General features: G+C 34.1%; 1 protein-coding gene and 1 long non-coding RNA gene across 2 annotated transcripts in view; both read left to right on the plus strand.

The window, feature by feature from the left end:
• LOC113920602 overlaps positions 1–20,131 on the plus strand; it is a 62,039-nt gene that overhangs the window by 24,014 nt on the left and 17,894 nt on the right. The window lies entirely within an intron of this gene.
• On the plus strand, positions 11,145–13,642 carry LOC113920601 (52 kDa repressor of the inhibitor of the protein kinase-like). The gene is given in 4 exon segments (XM_027590854.2): positions 11,145–11,214; positions 11,217–11,362; positions 11,449–11,973; positions 11,975–13,642. Coding segments are annotated over 4 exon segments (2,295 nt in total). The 3' UTR covers positions 13,529–13,642.

Here is a 20,131-nt window from a genome sequence, read left to right on the forward strand (position 1 = left end):
GTGGTGAAAATTTTAAGCATAACTATATACTCTAGCTGATATTTCCCTTTCCTTAACTTTTTTGTATTACAACCAGAAAAACTGGGCTTCACATAAAAAATAATTCCAAAATTAATTTTTATAAATACTTGGTATTTTATACCATATGTAAAATGGCATAATACCATTTGTAGGTAGGCTGTAATAAACAACTATATTATTTTTCAAAACTTAGGGAAATGAAGTAAGGATATAAAAATGAGTTTTTAAATAATAAACCAAGAGTGTAGATAAAATGGAGTAATAATATTACAATAAGACAAAAGCAAGAAGAAAGAAAGGGAGAAGGAGAAAAAGGAAGAGATGGATTAAATAAAAAAACTGGCAAATGACAAAGTAAAACATATCAATATTCACATTAAATTAAAAATATTCTAAACACCCTAATTGTAAGATATATCATCAGATGGGATATAAATACACCTAATTACATGCTGCTTATAAGATATCACTTTAAATATAAAGACATCAAAATATTAATAATTAAAGGATGTAAAAAATATACCATGCGAATAGTCAAAAGAAATCTGGAGTATATTAATATCATCCAGAAAAAATTCCAGAGCCAAGAATATCACCAGGGACAAAGAAGGTAATTTCATAATTAAAAAAAAAAGTGGTTGATTGATCAAGAGAATTTGGCACATAATAATAGAGCTTCCAATACATGAAACAAAACCTCATTAAATTATATGGAGAAATAGATAAACCCACAATCCCAGTCAAAGGTTTCAGTATCCCTCACTAAATAATTGATAGAGGAAATAGAAAATCTGCAAGAATATAGAAAATTTGAACAGTCTGAACCAACTTGACATTTTTAGTAGACTTTCCAACACCAGAAATATTTTCTGTTCCATAAAACAAATTTTATTGCATTTGAACAGAATCAAGTCATATTGAATATGTTCTCTGACCATATTGATATTGAGTTAGAAATCAGCAGCAGAAAGATATCTGGAAAATTCAGATATGCAAAAAGTAAATAAAACACTTCTAAATTACCCATAAGTCAAAGAAGAAATTAAAAAAAAAAGAAATTCAAAAGTACTTTTTTTTAAATTTTATTTATTTATTCATGAAAGAAAAAGAGAGAGAGAGAGAGGCAGAGGGAGGAGCAGGCTCCCAAGGGGCAGGGAGCCCGATACAGGACCCAATCCCAGGACGCTGGGATCATGACCTGAGCTGAAGGCAGACGCTTAACCATCTGAGGCACCCAGGCGCCCTAGAAATATTTTGAACTAATGAAAATGAAAACACAACATATCAAAATCTATGAGACTCCCCTAAAGTAGAGCTTAGAGACATATTTATAACAGTAAAATCATTGTTAGATAGCAAGAATTCTCTCAACTCAATAAATTCAGTTTTCATGTTTAAGAAACAAAAAAAAAAAAAAAAAGGAAGAAACTCAAATTAAGCAGAAGAAAGAAACTGGGAGAGATTAGAGAAAAAAATCAATGAACAGAAAATGGAAAAATAATAAAGAAAATCAATAAAACCAAAAACTTTTTACTTGAAAACATAAGTAAACTGATCAGTGTCTAGCTGGAATGAACCAGAAATCAAGATACAAAGTACAAATTGCCAATATCTGTAATACAGAATACAGATGTGAAAGAGTAATGAAGAAATATTATAAAATGGTATGCCAAAACTCTGACAAATTAGAGGAGATGGTTCCTTGAGGCAAAAATCTATCAAGAATCACTAAAAAAAAAAATAATAATAACTTAAATAGCCCTATTTCTTTTAATGAAGTAGAATTGTAGTTAAATTCTCCCATTAATGGAAACTTCAGGCCCAGAAACCTTTACTGGTGAATTTTATGAAAATTCTTGCTTAGTAGTAAGAACTAACACTATCTTACACAAACTTGTTTTTTTCAGAAAAAGTAAGAGGAAAGAATATTTTTCAACTCATTTTTGAAGCTATCTTTACACTGATACCAAACGAGATAAAAAAAAATTACAAAAAAGTCAATTGTTAGATCAATATCCCTCATGAACATAGATGCAAAAATAATTTTTGAAAATCAAATAAAGTCTAACAATTTTTAAAAATGATATTATATCATGATTCAGTAAAGTTTATTTCAGGAATGCAAGTTTGATTTAGTATTCAAAAATTAATGTAATTTACCATATTTAAAAAAACTAAACAACAAAATTCATATAATTATCTCACAAGATGTAGGAAAACTCACTGGATGAAATCCAACATTATTTTTTGATAACCACTGTCAAAAACTAAGAATAGAAAAGCACAATTTTACATGGTAGAAACATAAAAAAATCTATATTTAATAACAACTTAATGGTGAAACACTGAATAATTTTCTTATAAGATCAGAATGAAAGGATGTCCACTGGCACTGTTCTATCCAACATTGTACTGAGGGTTCTAGGCAGCATCATAAGTTAAAAAAATGAAAAATAATAGATATCCAAAGACAAGAAAGAAATGTAGAAATCTAACAGAATCTACAAAAAAAGCTACTAAAACTAATGAGTTCAGTTAGTTTCTGAGATATAAGATGGATGTACAAGCATCATCTATGTATTCATATTCTTTGAATAAAGAATTAGAAATTGAAATTAAGAAAGCAATGCTATTTATTAGCATTAAAATTATAAGATACAGAAAAACCTGACAAAATATGTACCAAACTGTTACTCTGAAAATTACACTATTACTGATAGAAATTAAAGAAGGTCTAGATAAATGGAGAGATACATCTTATTCATAACTCAGAAGATATAAAATGTTATGGTGTCAAAGCCTTTCAAATTGTTGTAGAGATACAATGAAATCTTAAAATCCAGCAGGCTTTCTGTACATAGTGACAACAGATTCTAAAATTCATATAAAAACATAAAGATCCTAACTTGCTAAAGTAACTTTTAAAAAGAACAAAATTTGAAATTTAGCATTAATTTGAGTAGTAGTATCAAAAAAGACACACATATCAGTTGAATGGAAATAGCATCAAGAAAAAGATTCACACATTTTTGGACATCTAATTTTCGGACAGATATACTAAGGTAATTCAGGGGAGAAAGGATAGTCTTTAACAAATGGTGCTGGAGCAATTATATATCCATATGTAAGAAAAATTTCTATCTGTGAATAGTACCATATACAAACACACACACACACACACACACACAATGGACAATAGACCTAGTTGTTCATAGATTTAATTGAAGGCCATCTCAAAGCAACATGGAGACACCTATAAAGTTTTCCTTCCAGAAGGATCCCTGAATTTAAGAAACACCTTAAAAAGCCAATTGAGACTTGCTATAGTTAGAGAGGATTACACATTTCCTATAACTTTGGAATGAATTAGTGACTCAGAATTAATTATAATTTGGTTGTCATATTATGTTTCAAATTCTATCAGAGGGTGGAGTAAGCCAAGAGAGGAAAGACAGTCTCTTGTTTGAAGAGCTTTTTGGAAATTATTACCTCATTAGGAAACTTGGTAAGAGAAGAAAATGTTGGAATATTTCATGAGAAGATCATCTGTTTTAAGTTCTATCCTGATGATTGACAAAGTTTGAGCCATGTAAAAATTATATGTTAATTTATTCTCCTTTATGTTTCTCCCCCAAAAAGGTTTCAAAAAAGGTATTTAACGTCACATATTTCTTCTCTAATATAATAGAGTGTGAATTATTCACATATATGGGTTTCTCAAATAACTACTTCTATCAACTTGGAATGGACTAGTAAGATAAAGGCAAAATTTAGGCCACTAGAATCTAAGTTATTTTTAATTATAAATCTTTAGAAGTATAAATATAGATGAAAAACAATAATGTGATGACACAAAGAATCTCATTAAAATAGATTTTCATATATAATAATAAATATCTATATTATATATATGTAATTGGCTTACTTTAGCAGCTAAAATATTTAATTCAGTCTCTTGTATTTGGTAATAATGTAACTCAGATGTAGCCCATTTCCCACAGTTATATAAACAATAATATAATTTTGGTAATTTGAAGTTGGTTGGGGGGAAATTAAAAGGGGCAGAGGGAGAGAATCTTAAGCAGGCTCCACAGTGAGCTTGGAGCCCATCACTGGGTTCGATCTCACGACCCTGAGATCACAACCTGAGCCAAAACCAAGAGTCAACTGCTTAAATGACTGAGCCATCCAGGTGCCCCTTGACTTCATAATTTAATACAATTGTTGCTTATGCCGTATGTGGAATAGTTTGGCAAAAATGAATGTAGTTTATTTATATCGTTAGTTCAATCCCTTATGTATTCAAAGTTAGAGGGCCTCTTCTGAGAAATGATACTGTTGGTTTCACACAGTCTCTAGAGCTTTATTTGTTTCTCATAAAAACACACCTGAAATTTGGTGGCTTCAGCAGCCAAAAGAAATTTAGAGGAACCTAAAATCATGGCAGTTAAAGGAGTTTAGAATCATGGTATGCAGCTTTTTATCACATTTTCTGGTATGTGTTTGTAGAGGGAAAGTGTTACTGGAGGAATTCAGCGTACAAAGATCTACATGTTTTTCAAAAATGTGATCAATTTTATTCCTTTTATGCCACCCCATCTGGACACAACTTCTAGGATCCAGGTTCACATTTCCTTGTTGTACCAGAGTTACATGATCTAGTCATATAAAGGCTAATGGATCATGCTATATAACTTAGCTTCTGTTGCATTTTATTCTTTGCTGAACCACAGGTATATTTAAGGTGTCAACACAGCTATCTTTTCCATGGCCAGACAAATCATCATTTGGTTGGGGATGTTAATAGCAATAACTTAATCACAACTATTTTTTGTTATGTGAAGGTATACTGCTACCTCTGTAATCTGGACAAAAATATACAGCTGTATTCCATATTCTAAAATTTTATTAAAATTTATGAAAGAAAACTATGTTAAAAAGTCTTGCCCCAGTCTCAGTGATGGGTTTAGGTATTCGTCTTTGCCTCTAAAGATAAATCCAGGTAGAATAACTTAGGTGAAAGCAAGGTGCAAATTGAATTCTTTTCCCCCTCCCACCTTCCCTCCATCGTTTCTACTCTCTCTGTCTCTTCTTTTTTTCTTTTTGTAAACAATAATTAGAAGGTATCCATTTTATTTTTATTTCTTTAACCCTGTACTTTAACAACCAAGTCTAAAATTCTTTGTGTTTTTGGCTGTTTCAAGCTGATATGGTTTAGCATTCATTTCTTCAGCTACAATTAATAACTATTATTTTGGGAGAAGACTTGGTTCACAATTTCCAAATGATGTGTTTTTCCATAATAAATTAAATTGGTCCATGATATCATAAAAAATGCTTGGTGTTTACAAAAATAAACATAGGTAGGCATCACCAAGGTATAAGATAATCCTGGAAAATGGCACTGATCTCGTCCACAGCTACATCACTAGCTTGCTGACTGGATGAAGTATCAAGTTCTACAAAACAAATTACTTGTTTTGTTTTTTCAGTTTACCTGCATTGGTCTACTTATTGATGAAATATTTAGAGAAATCACATTTGAAAGGTGCATGCTTCCCAAAAAGACCTTGTACCTAGTAACAGAATGCTGGAGTTGTTCCTGCATTTTTTTAGTTGCAACAATACCAAAGTGATTTTAAAGCACTAGAGTTTTGAATTAGGAAATAAACTTCTGAATTTTTCCCTGAAAATATTAAATTGTCTGCTTCCACCAAAATTCATACCTAGTAGAGTTTGGCTCAGGTTTTTGCCTTTATCGATCTGAATTTTTGTCTATATTTTTGCTAGGTAATTGTGGGTCTTCTCTTTGTCTACCTACAGCTTCCTCTGAAGCCCATGTAGTCAGAGGCATATTGGGTTTCAGAAGCATCAGGCCATCAACAGAGTGTTGCCAGCTAAGTACCAGTGAATGGGTCTGCACAGGAGGGCTATAGTCCCACCATTTGCATTTCCTTTCACCATATTCACTCTTGGATCACCTCATGGAGGAGCTACTATCTCCTTCTTGAAGTTTTTTCATGCACCACACCCCAGACCATGTGCCTTGGTGCCTTCAGGGCTAGCCTAGTCATAAAAATGGTCACTGAAAGAGCATGAAGTCAATGAGTGGAACATTTCCCTTTACCCAATATATGTCTTTTCTGCTTGAATAGCCCACTCCTTGCCCTGGAACTAAGAAATAATGAGCCTCCTCTGCGCTTTTCTTCTTTAAGGAGAAGCCAGGAAATGGGACTCCCAAGTTGTGGCTTGATCTTCCCTTTGCCTTTCTTATTTTAATCCCCTGGCCAAATCTCTCTAGGTTGTTTGGACTTCCTAATTGTTCCAATTTATACATTTGTCCCAGAAAAAATGCCACTGAGCTTCAGTATCATATGCACCATTAAAATAATAATGTCGTGAGTAATAAACATGCTGTCAGTTTTTAAAACCTCAGTATTCAATAAAATATAAATCATGCTTACTTCAAAAACAATATGGTCAATGCAAGCCACTGTATTTTTGGTAAAGACAGAAACTACAGGGTAAATGCAAACCCTAAGGGTGAAAGAAAGCTGCATTTCATTTCAAATACTATAATATATTGTCTATCAATATGAAAGGTTTTTTTCTGACATTTAAAGTCAGTTAAGCATTGACATTTTAGAAATGAACATCAATAATGTATATAATTTATAATACAATTTGGGTATGTATATATACACTGAGATAAAATATATTCATAACGATGATCAAATTGGCATATATTAAATTTATCTGCATTAAAAATACTAGGAATCAAAAGCTTAAAAGCTGTGTTGTCAACAGTTACCCTCATAATCCTCTGGTAGAAAATCATTTTTCTTACCATGTTATACAGGTGAAGAAACTTACAGATTTAATGCCTCAGCTAATGATATACAGAAAGACAGTTACAGCAAGGGTCAACAATCAGAATTTATTTTGGGATGTCACTTTCAAACTGCTGTTTCACATTGACCTCTGAAAGAAAATCAATTACATAGAACTTACTGGTTTAGAGAATGTCAGTGCAATGCAGTTTAATTCATCATTAAACCGTACTATTTTACCAGTCTGTTGTTTACCGTGAATAGTAATGTTGAATAAAAACCACATCTGGAGAATAAGGAAAGGTTTATTTATTGGGACGTCTACTAGACATTAGTCACATTCCTACTAAAGTGCTTTCCTATCACACTGAAGACATTTTTTAAAGGTTTAAATTCACTGAATGATACTGAAGCAGAAAGTAGAAGAGATCATCATTCTATCATACCAGATGTGGAGTGCTATTTCTATAATTTCTGGAATTGCATTAAAGTATGTGGGGAAATGAGTTTTCTCAATAAAAAAAAAATGGATTTAAAGGATAGCTGGAGTGACACAAAGAGGTAACTCATTTTCCCAATTCCAGACAGTTTACTGTCTGAAGAAAGAAACATATATCTATTTAGGGGTGGGGTGGGAAGCATTGTTATCTTCTGGAACTGCATACAGAGAAGAAGAGGGATTCATTCAAGGAATCTTCTTATAAAGAAGAAAATATGACAACAAATACAATGCATTCGACTGAAAGTATTGGCTGAAGACATACAAATTATTCTCAAATGAATACTTCTTGAATTCAGTATCAGTGAAGTAGAAAGCTTAATGCAAACTTGTAATTTACTGAAATAATTTTAATGTGAAATAACACATCTAAAAGAATGGCTAAAAATTTCTGTACATAGTTCTAAGATAAAATTCTTAATCAGGTATTTTGTAGCAGCTGGATTGAAATCTTTTCTTTCTTTTTTTTAAAAGATCTTATTTGTTTATTTGAGAGAGTGTGTGTGAGAGAAAGACAGAGCATGAGAGGGGGTAGGGTCAGAGGGAGAAGCAGGCTTCCCGCTGAGCAGGGAGCCCGATGCGGGGCTCGATCCCAGGACCCCCGGGATCACGACCTGAGCCGAAGGCAGACGCGTAACCGACTGAACCACCCAGACGCCCCTGAAATCTTTTTCTAATTTAATCTGATAAAAGTAGTTGTGCAAATAAAATATCCTATGGATTAAAACTAGGTGATATATGTTAGAAATAATATATGAGGGAGGAAGTGGAAGAGGAGTCCTCTGCATAAGATCATTCATGTTACAGATGGCACAACTCCAGCCGGCACCATCTCTATATGCTGTAATATGAAATGTAGCCCTGGAATTGTTCATGTGATGAGCTTGGAAAGGAAGGTTACTATATTTTCCCTAGTTTATTATAAAATTGTCCTTTTAGAGGTAAGAGCTCTAGTGTTCAACTACTCTTAATTCAATTCTACAGAACCTTTTGTCCATCTTTGTGTGCTTTGTTTTAGCCACTTGCTTCAGATCTACCTTCCAGTACCTTTGGAATCTCTCCTCTGTTCTAAAGTTTGCTTAAGTTCTCCACTGAATTTTTTTTTTCAAAAATTACATTAAAATATTCTAGATGTTCTATTTATATCTTTTAAAAATTTTGCCACTTAACATTTTTCCTTTGCTTTAATTATGATTGGGTTATCTGTTTATGTATTTTATGCAAATATTGTTGTAGACTTTCTGAGATTGTTTTATCATCATAAATTGTTTTGTTGTTAATGGTTCAATTTTGTTAATTCTGGTGTACCCCCTCATGGATGATTACTATCTGTGTCTTTTATAATTTTAGGTAATGCAGTCATCCTCAACAGATTCAGGTGTGTTTGTTTTATTATTTTTTGCTCTTGGAATCCCTGGGTTCCCTCTAGAGCAGAGAGTGCTGCTGGGGACTTTTATTGTGGGGGGAGGGAACGACAGTGACTTTACTGTTAATAGACCAGCTTTTGCTTTATTTTCTTCCTCCCTGACTTCCTACGACATACAGACACTATGAGCTTGGCTTCCTCAATTGTACATGGAAAAAAATGGGGGATTAAATTTTTCAGAGAGGACATTTCTCCCACCTCCAGCATTAAGGCCCAGGACAAACTTCTGACGCTTTCCTAGGTCGATATGCAGTTTTTCTCTAGTGTCATTCTCATGAATCTTGGATTATGTTTGGTAGCACTGAATTTGGTTCTAGTTTCCGATCTCATTTAGGCCCAAGGTCACACCTCTTCCTCTCTTACAGGTATTTTATTAAACCCCATGTCTAGCAATTAGATCGTACAGCTTTTCTATCCTCTCTTCTAGTGAATTCTTGGGTTTTCTTCTCCTGCTCTGCATTTCCATACATTTTTTCTAGCATTTTCTAGGATTTATATTTAACCTGGTAGTATATAATAAAATAAGGTTGGGTATATATCTGCATATGCTAGGTTCAACATGTTTCCAATATGTAAATAACTTCATAAGTATCTTTTGTGTCTTTAGTCTCTCTAAGTTAGTGTGCATTACTTCCTCTCTGAATCACACATTCCTGTTCAGTCATCTGCATTTTCCTTTCCCTCTGTCATGGTCACCTGATTATGAATTTACATATACACTGGTAATTCATATTGGATATTTGGTAGAACTAAAACACTGTTATTGTAAAGGATATTAAAGATCATGTCTTTTAATTTCTTTCCATTGCTTGGAAGTAACGGAAAGTAAAGAAACTCAGACCGAGAAAAGTCAACGCCATTCAGTATGATACCCCGGCACAATCGCACTAAAACAGCTTTTGATTCTGCAAATAAAAAACTTGTGGATCATATATTCATAGAATTTGAGAAATTTTATATTGCTCTATTGAAGTTCCAGAATTACTGTGTTCTCCAAATACAGATCTTCATTAAATCGGACTAGAGATAGTAATACGAGGCATGAAAGTGCTTTAAGTTACTAGAACAGGAACCTTGATTTCTGTACCCATTGTGGCTTTTATTAAACACTGTGAATGTTGGAACATGTTTGTATTAATTTTTACTTTTCTGTTTCCTAAATGATTCTGGTCATATTTACTTATAATTAACTATTTTTATTTAGGTTTTAAAATGTAAAGATTATAAAGGTCTTTATAACTAAAGCTTAGTTTTATCATATGGATATTCACATCAAATCACATATCATATTATATTCATATATCAAATATGTTTTTCAACTTACAAACGTTGTTCAAAGAGTAAATTTCTAGTTTCTATCCTAGGCCAATGAATTAGAAACTTTGAAAATGTCCACTACCCATTTTCTACACATTAATCTTTTTAGTACTAGTACCCCTCAGAATGAAGCACAGAAATTCTTAGCATGTCATACATAGCTGGTTGATTACCTTTTGGCCCATGTTTGCTTATCATCTGAATCTCCCGAAATTCCAAGCTAATCCCATTTCCCCACTTCAGGGAATTTTGTGCATTTTATGTATTCATAAAATTCCATCTCATCTCAAACATTCTGCCATCAGTAAAAGTTGCTTTCTTTTCTTGGAAGTACTTACAGTTCCTCTGGTGAAGTTTGACTTATGCCTGAAACATCATTTCAGATATCACCTGGTTTATAAAATTTTATAGACACCTCTAGGTGGTGAGAAGAAGATAAAACATGTGTTGAGGCAGTAAGTTATGTAAGAATCTCCATTTAATAATCGTGAAACAGTGGGAATGTGCATGGTCAATCTTGAATGTTAGTGATAAACACTTTGTTTTTAAATTATGTAAAGGATAGGGGGCGATGCTCCCTTGTGTCTGCGTGCATCTCATCGTATGAAGTCTGCTTGGTGTGACTTGACCACTGAAGTTTAGTAGCTCCTTCACAAGACCTGAGGAGTTACACACTTCTGTAGACTATTTCTTAATCCTTCATTTGGGAGTGTTGTGAGGCAAGGAATGTTTTACAAGTGAAGACAAGTAAATTTAAGTATAAAAAAGCCTTTTTTTTTGCCTACTTAAGAATAAAGCAAAACATAAAATTAAAAAACAAAACATGTATCTCCTACCTTAAGGCAACTTGCTCTTAGTTTCTCACTGTTATGGGGACCAGAACCTTATGATTTCTTTAAAGATTGAACCCTGTAGTTTTCTTGCACAAAAATAAAATAAAGAGAGCTGAGCTGGCCGGCCGGCCTGGCTCCCCTCCTTGGCCCCAACGGCGGGCGGGCTGCCCTGAGGAGGTGGGGAGGGGAGGGCTGGGCCGGCGGGCGGGTGGGCGACGATGCCGAACTTCTGCGCTGCCCCCAACTGCACGAGGAAGAGCACACAGTCAGACCTGGCCTTTTTCAGGTTACTGTGGATCCGGCCAGATGCCAGAAGTGGGTGGAGAATCGCAGGAGAGTGGACTTAGAAGATAAAACACCTGATCAACTAAATAAACATTATTGATTATGTGCCAAACACTTTGAGACCTCTATGATCTGTAGAACTATACATTTTGCAGAGGCATCAGAAAACTAAAGAATGATTGGGTTATTTTATTTCTCAAAATTAATTGAAGCAGATACTTGTGAAGTCACTGGGAGAGTCCTTATAGGACAGTTCTTCGAGATAATGCAACACCAACAATATTTGATCTTATCAGTCATTTGAACAATCCACATAGTAGATACAGAAAAGGAATAAAAGAATTGAGTGAAGATGAAATCAGGACACTGAAACAGAAAAAACTTGATAAAACTTCTAAACAGGAACCAAAACGTAAAGAAATAAACAACAGCAACGCTCAGAATCCCAGTGCAGTAGAAGGGATTGGAGAACAGGATGAAGACATTTTACCTTTAACCATTGAAGAGAAAGAAAACAAAGAATACTTAAAATCTTTATTTAAAATTTTGATTCTTATGTGAAAACAAAAACCTCTGGATGGGCATGAAGCTGATGAAATCCTAGAGGGTCTGTCTACCCCGGATAACTTCCAAGCACTGCTGGAGTGCCAGATACATTCTGGTGAAGAGGTTCTGAGAAAGTGCTTTGAGACAACAGCAGTTAACACATTGTTGTGCTCGAAAACACAGCTGAAACAGATGCTAGACATCTGTGAGAGCTGCATTCATTCGGGAGGAGACCCTCAGGGAAGTGAGAGACGCCCACTTCTTTTCCATCATCACTGATGACGTAGTGGACATAGCGGGGGAAGAACACTTGCCTGTGTTGGTGAGGTTTGCTGATGAATCTCATAACCCGAGAGAGGAATTTGTGGGCTTCTTGCCTTATGAAGCTGATGCAGAAATTTTGGCTGTAAAATTTCACACTACGATAACTGAGAAGTGGGGGTTAAACATGGAGTATTGTCGTGGCCAGGCTTACATTCTGTCCAGTGGATTTTCTTCCAAAATGAAAGTCATTGCTTCTAGACTTTTAGAGAAATATCCCCAAGCTGTCTACACACTTTGCTCTTCCTGTGCCTTAAATATGTGATTGGCAAAATCAATGCCTGTTGTGGGAGTATCTGTTGCGTTAGAAACAATTGAGGAAGTTTGTTCTTTCTTCCATCGATCTCCACAATTGCTTTTGGAGCTTGACAATGTAATTTCTGTCCTCTTTCAGAACAATGAGGAAAAGGGTAAAGAACTGAAGGAAATCTGCCATTCTCAGTGGACAGGCAGGCACGATGCTTTTGAAATTTTAGTAGACCTCCTACAAGTACTTGTTTTATGTTTAGATGGTATAAATAGTGACACAAATATTAGACGGAATAACTATATAGCTGGTCGAGCTTTTGTTCTCTGTAGTGCAGTAACAGATTTTGATTTCATCGTTACCATTGTTGTTCTTAAAAATGTTCTATCTTTTACAAGAGCCTTTGGGAAAAACCTTCAAGGGCAAACCTCTGATGTCTTCTTTGCAGCCAGTAGCTTGACTGCGGTGCTGCATTCACTAAATGAAGTGATGGAAAATATTGAAGTTTATCATGAATTTTGGTTCGAAGAAGCTACAAATTTGGCAACTAAGCTTGATATTCAGATGAAACTCCCTGGGAAATTCCGCAGAGCCCAGCAAGGTAACCTGGAATCTCAGCTCACTTCTGAGAGTTACTATAAAGAAACTCTAAGTGTTCCAACAGTGGAACACATCACTCAGGACTTGAAAGATATATTCTCAGAACAGCACCTCAAAGCTCTTAAATGCTTATCTCTTGTACCCTCTGTCATGGGACAGTTCAAATTTAACACATCGGAGGAGCACCATGCTGACATGTACAGAAGTGACTTGCCCAATCCCGACACACTCTCAGCTGAGCTGCATTACTGGAGAATCAAGTGGAAACACAGAGGGAAAGATATAGAGCTTCCATCCACCATTTATGAAGCCCTGCATCTACCAGACATCAAGTTTTTTCCTAATGTTTATGCACTGCTGAAAGTCCTATGTATTTTTCCTGTGATGAAGATTGAGAATGAACGCAATGAAAATGGGCAAAAGCGTCTCAAAGCATACCTGAGGAACATTTTGACAGACCAAAGGTCAAGTAACTTGGCTTTGCTTAACATAGATTTTGATATAAAACATGATCTGGATTTAATGGTGGACACATACATCAAACTCTATACAACTAAGTCAGAGCTTCCTACAGATAACTCAGAAACCATCGAAAATACCTAAAAGACTTAGAGTAGGCTTTCTCTTATGTTTGATATTTGGAAAAATCTGTAAGAAATTTGAAAATATCTTACAGGAAAGCTGTCAGATGTATGTAGGCCACTTAATCACTGAATATCTTGATCTGTCAACTTCTCATTGAGTACATTAGCCATTGATAATCTGCCTGTTTAAATGTTCCCTGTTTAAACTTTCATGCTTTGGAGACGTACCTGTTCCAGAAGATAGCATTGAAAGTGCCACATTACACTTCTGTGGGATCTCTGCTAATGGCACTTGGGAATTGTTTTAGTTAAGTCATTTTAGATAAAACATTTATTATCACTGGATCCAATTGTCTGGTACTGAGTTACCAGTTCTTAGAAGATAAAGATTTTGAAGAGGTATGGGAGGAAGGAGTACATTTTATAAAATGTTACAATGAAGCTCAGAGTGACCTTTGAATAGTAGGAGTGTTAGTATGTTTAAAAATCTGTAATGGACAGTAAAGGGAGTTACCAGACAGAGAGAGAGAGAGAGACAAACAGGTGAGCTTGCCAGGCAAGGTTTGCAGTAGAGATTTTGTCTTTATCAAATAAACTTAAAGGAACAAGTTACAGTTCAAGTTTGAATGGGAGAGCCTGCCATTTTTGTTCCACATTGGATTGTTGCTGTTTACATTCCTTTGTTGAGCCAACATCTTCATAAGCTCTTTAGCAAGTGTATGTAGAACACCTAAGTCTTCAAGTGTATGTAGAACACCTAAGTCTTCGTAAGCTTTTTAGCAGGTATATGTTGAACACCTCTGTTCATGGTCAAGACAGGATCAGAGGCCATGGATACTGACAAATGATTTGTCTCTTTTCCTCTGTCTTTTTCCATGACTATATCTACTGCCTTGATTTATAAACAAAACCTGGAAAACCTACAAAAATAAGTGTTTTGTGGTTTATCTAGGAATAATACAGAAAATATTGCTGTTATTTTTGGTGAAGAAAATCAATTTTGTATAGTTTATTTCAACCTAAATAAAATGTGAATTTTGTTTAAAAAATAAATAAATAAAATAAAATAAATATAAATTACATTCATTTTTAAATTAAATTTTATTTTTATTGAGATATAATTGGCACATTTCATTGTGTAAGCTTACAGTGTACATGGTATTGATTTGATACATTTATATAGTGCAATATGATTCCCACAGTAGCATTAGCTAACAACTCTATCAAGTCACATAGTTATAATTTCTTTTTATGGTGAGAACATTTAAAATCTGGTCTCTTAGGAATTGTAAAGAGTATAATACCATATTATTGACTATAATCACTAGGTTGTGCCTTAACTATTAATTATTAATCACAAAATATATGCATGTTTTAAATACAATTCAACAATACAATATTTTAAAAAGTCCTCTACAGAGCACACATTGAAATTAAAGTTTACTAAAGTACTTCTACAATTTATGATCCAGGCAATATTATCTATGAATTCATCTTTTAGAAGTACTTGCACAATTGCTCACTGATACATTATATGTAAGAGAAAAGAAATAAAGAAAAGAAAATTCAACCATCTAAAAGACCATCAATCAAGGCATTCCGAGAAAAAAAAAAGCTCTTAATCTTATTCTAATCCTACCTCCTGAAGCTAACTATTTTTAATAGTTTCACATATATTCATCCAAGATATATGTCTATGCAAATACCATCAAAAGATATTTTAACAAAAAGGAATCACGTTATAAATACTACTCTTTAACTTACTTTTTTACTTAATAATACAATAATGTGGACTATATTTTTTGCTATTCAAATGCAATTGTATTATTTTAATACCCACATAATGTTATTTAATACATTACACACTTTCAAAAGCATAATTCCATTTGTTATGGTGAATTTAAGTGATATTTTATGATACCTTACTTATTTTGTGATATTTTATGATGCCTCAAGCATATAGAAATGTTGAGTACAAAAGCAATTTTAATATATAGATAAGCTTAAAAACAAAAAAGGGGATATCCAAGAGCTAACTAAAAAGAGAACTCAGGGGCGCCTGGGTGGCTCAGTCGTTAAGCATCTGCCTTCGGCTCAGGACATCGTCCCAGGGTTGGGCTCCCTGCTCAGCGGGAAGCCTGCTTCTCCCTCTCCCACTGCCCCTGCTTGTGTTCCCTCTCTCGCTGTGTCTCTCTCTGTCAAATACATAAAATAAAATCTTTGAAAAAAAAATAAAAAGAGAACTCAAAGCCATAGTGGTAAGCTGAAATTAAAGTTGCATTAGTGGTTCAGTATATTTTAACTGGATATATGTTTAGTGGCTTGGATTTTAAAATTAATATTGAGATCAAACACATGCATGGTTATAACTAAAACTGATAAAACTTCATAAAGCTGGGAGCTGGGCAAAAGCATCATATCTATGAAGAGAGAACCATTGCTAATGAGTTCACATGCTGCAATCACCAAAGCATACATAGAAACTTATTACCAAAGGTCAATTAAAAAACAAATCCAGACAGGTAAGGAGAGACTTTATTTGAAAATATTATTTAAATAAAGAGAACAGTCTGACCTCAGTGTCTGCAAGTGTCTCAAAATCAAAAAGAAAAAAAAGTTTTTCTTTTATAGGGAAGGATAATTGAGGTAAGCAGGAACTTTGTAGGGAAATGGGGAGCAAGCAGATGGGAGTGAATTTTCAGTATCAGTGGACCTGTTTAACAGAAAATGTACTCTCAATGGTTGGCCAATTCTGAGAATGAGTTTTTAAGGGGGATGTTCTGTACTATACTGATTCTTGAAACTTGGAGTCAAGCCAAAAATCAGGGATCTGTGGGGAGGAAACTTCTGAAGATTTACTAAAGTTCGGTCAAGCCAAGTTACTAAGTCAGTTATCAATTATGAGCATCTGGTTACAACTGAGATCATTCATCAATGAGTTGGCAAGTCCATACCCCAGGAACTAAAGATAATAGAGCAATCTGAAAGAGATTTAATTCATTTAAGCTTAAATGCCTTCAGAGATATTAAAAAGAAGAGAAAGAGAGAGAGAAATGAAAATATGGTGATACAAAATATCATGGCTAAAAACTAATAGATCCTAAAGTGCAAGAATTCACAATATTATAAATAAAAGCTACATTTGATAAAGTACCAAACAGAATTACTATCAAATAAAACCTACAGTCACTATAATAAAAGAACAACTTGAAGTAATTTAAACAGTAACTAAAGAAAGGATTAAGGAAATGTTTTCAGAATAATAAACTGAGAAATATAATTGGAATATACATAATAGGCAAAGGAATACTATCTATATTTTACAAATTTAAAAAAGAAACAGTAAAGGAAATGGTACAAAATAAAAATGACAACTCAAAAAAGAACGTGTAAAAAGCCAACAAATATATGAAAATTATAAGAAAAATTGAAACAAAATACCTTTCTCAGTTACTATATTGGAAAAAATTTAAGACATTTTAAAGCCATTCATTAAATTTGGAGAATAGATGATGTTGTATACAATCTTTGATTTAAGGTGATTGTTGCCACACAAGGAATAATTTGGCATTATCTGTTGAAATTTTATATGTGTATCTTTGCCCTGGAATATGTGCTTCTATGAATTTATTTAATATGATTCTCTTTAAGTCTGTATAAATATACGCAAGGGTTTATGATAACAAAAACATCCAAACAATCTAAATTCCTACTCTCAGAAAAAATTTAAGAAAATATCTTTTAGGATATGCTTGAACAATAAAGTTCAAAAATCTGAGGATTTTCAGATGTGCTTTTTTTTGGCCTATAATTTGTCATCTTTTTTCTCTCTATACTTTATCAAGAAAAAAATCAGTGAGTGCGCCTGGGTGGCTCAGTCGTTAAGCGCCTGCCTTCGGCTCAGGTCATGATCCCAGGGTCCTGGGATGGAGCCCCGCATTGGGCTCCCTGCTCGGCGGGAAGCCTGGTTCTCTCTCTCCCACTCCCCCTGCTTGTGTTCCCTCTCTTGCTGTGTCTCTCTCTGTCAAATAAATAAATAAAATTAAAAAAAAAAAGAAAAAAATCAGTGAGTTGTACTGCTATGATCCATTTTGATCCTAAAATGCATCTTAATTAGATAGCATTAATAATTTTAGTAATAAGATAGTTTATTTATTAAAGTTATCAAATAATTTTTGAGGACATTAAATATTAATGTAGTAGAAATGTTTTATCTCCTATGGCCAATAAACTGAAACACTGTTTTTAAGATGTTTCTGTACAGTCATAAGACCTAGAGAAGACAACTCCAAACCTAAGCAGCCTTGAGAGCCCTGAAAACTGAGTTATTTGTCAATGTAACATGAAAGGTATATTTTAATAACCCACGAGTCAAATTGAAAGACTCAAAGTGATGTGAAGTCTAATAGAATGATATTTTGGAATATTATGTGAATTTTTTTTCTTGCTGGTTATGGCATTGAGAGAACTATATTATATAGAAAGAATCTTTTGCCTCAGGCAATAGATGGTAAAAATATTAAGAACAATGCTTTTGTATTGTGGGCGTTAGCAACGCTGAGGAAACTCAGCACATTGCCTGATGGATACAGTGCCACCTAAACTTTCCAAATCTGTTAATTCTTCTCCAGGTAAGTAGAGCTAGAGAATCAGAAGAGAAAAATAAAATGTCGTATGTTGGTAGGTCCCGAGATGGGACCATTCAATCTGTTAGTTTAGGGAACGTGACAGTAGAGAATCTTTGTGCAAACTCCTCATGTTAACACATGATACATGAAAAAAAATCTCGTAAGGAAAAAAAAAGTCTACATGGCAATACAAAGTGGATGTGTCTTAAGTGCCTCAGACAGTCTCAGCAAATTTCCTGTAGACACAATGAGACCCTGGGGCAACCTGATTATCCTGGGTACCAAAATGCCCACTGAAGTATAAAGAAAAACTGACATATTTAAATAGGCAAAAATTATAAAGAGGACTTGTTTCATAGAATAAGGAATTAAATGTCAATAACCTGCCTGCAGCTATAATTTAGGACTCTGATAAAAGGTGGCCACAGCTGGTGATGGTACCACATGGATAGACAACAAGCCATATCAGTCAGTCTTCTCCCCATACCGCCATATGCCTCAATACTACATGATATTTAAGGTAGAGTATTTGGAAAGAGAGCACCCATTCAACTATCTAACTTGTTTTTTAACTTGAACTGGGTAAGAAAAAGAGTGCACTTGTATGGGAAGGTTAATTCTTTTTTCCCCCAGAAAACATAGATAGATCAGTTTATCTATTGATCAATCTATATAAGTAAATAGATTTATAATTTATCTATCTAGGATTTAATAGATACAAAGTTTTCTCTCTATAGATGATATAGATATAGAGACAGATACAGACGCAAAGGCAGACAGAGAACAGACAACAACCAAGATCCTCCTTTTCTGAAATCAGTATATTTTCTTATTATATCACATTGCTACCAATCCAGCTACATTCCCCACAAGAAATTTGCTTTGATTGCTTTGTAAGGTAAGTGAACTAGTTTTTCACCTGCAGACTTTGCTTATTCTTCTTAACACAATTCAGAGTTAATGATCCCAAATAATTGTTCAAGCTTGTTCAGGGACCATCTGCCAAATCAGAAGAGACATTTCTGCCTGGGAATGAAAATGCGTCTGCATATGTGTTGCTATATTTTTTGCCTTGTGAGGAAATAAATGTTGCATGGGGTCAGATAAAATTGAACTTTAGTCATATTTTATAAAAAAGGGGTCCATTTTTCTAATGATAATAATTATTGCCATCATTTTCAGAGCACATTTTATTAGGTCCTTTGCTAATGACTTTATGGGAAAGTATTAATAGCTTTCTCTTCCAGAAGAACAAATTCTATTTAAAGAGATTATGTCACTTGCCAAAGATCACCCAAATAATAGATGCCTTGGACAGAATAAAAATTGAGATGGTGTTCTTAGCCTTTATACAATATCATTTTGATTTACTCAAAGTGATATGATCCTATGTCTATATTGTTATTTAGAAAGATATATACCACTCTGAAAGTGTTAATTTGTTGATGACTTCTATATTAGTTGAACAAACCTTGATCTTCTAACTGCTTTGTTGAGAATAAACTGCAGGGGAATAAGAGCAGAAGAAAAACCATTTAAGAGACTATGACAGTAATCAGAATAGAGACTATTTTTAATAGTTCAAAGTGGTGGCAGTAAAAAGGTGGTGAAAGTGGTAAGATTCTGTTTTATTTTTCAGTAGGATTTCATAATGAATTGGGAATGGAGTGTGTGGGAAAGACAGTAATCAAGGACAGTTTCAGGATTTGCGGCCTGATTGCCTGGACAGATAACGTTTCCATTGACTGAATTGGGAAACAGCTTAGAAGGAGTAGGTTTTGGAGTCAGGGGATGGGGCAGTGAAGGGCAGGAGTTAGTTATGGACATGTGAAAGTTGAGATGCTTATTTTGCTCCTGAATGGTTTTGGGCTCATTGAGGAAAACAGAAATTTGATACTGAAGTTAAAATTTATAACATTGGATGAGATGAGAGTTAGGGTTACAATATTTAAGGAAATCACTACTGAAGATTTGGGAAGTTATCGCTAAAAGGT

The sequence above is a fragment of the Zalophus californianus genome, chromosome 3 (genome assembly GCF_009762305.2).
Source record: "Zalophus californianus isolate mZalCal1 chromosome 3, mZalCal1.pri.v2, whole genome shotgun sequence".
NCBI classification, from domain to species: Eukaryota; Metazoa; Chordata; class Mammalia; order Carnivora; family Otariidae; genus Zalophus; species Zalophus californianus.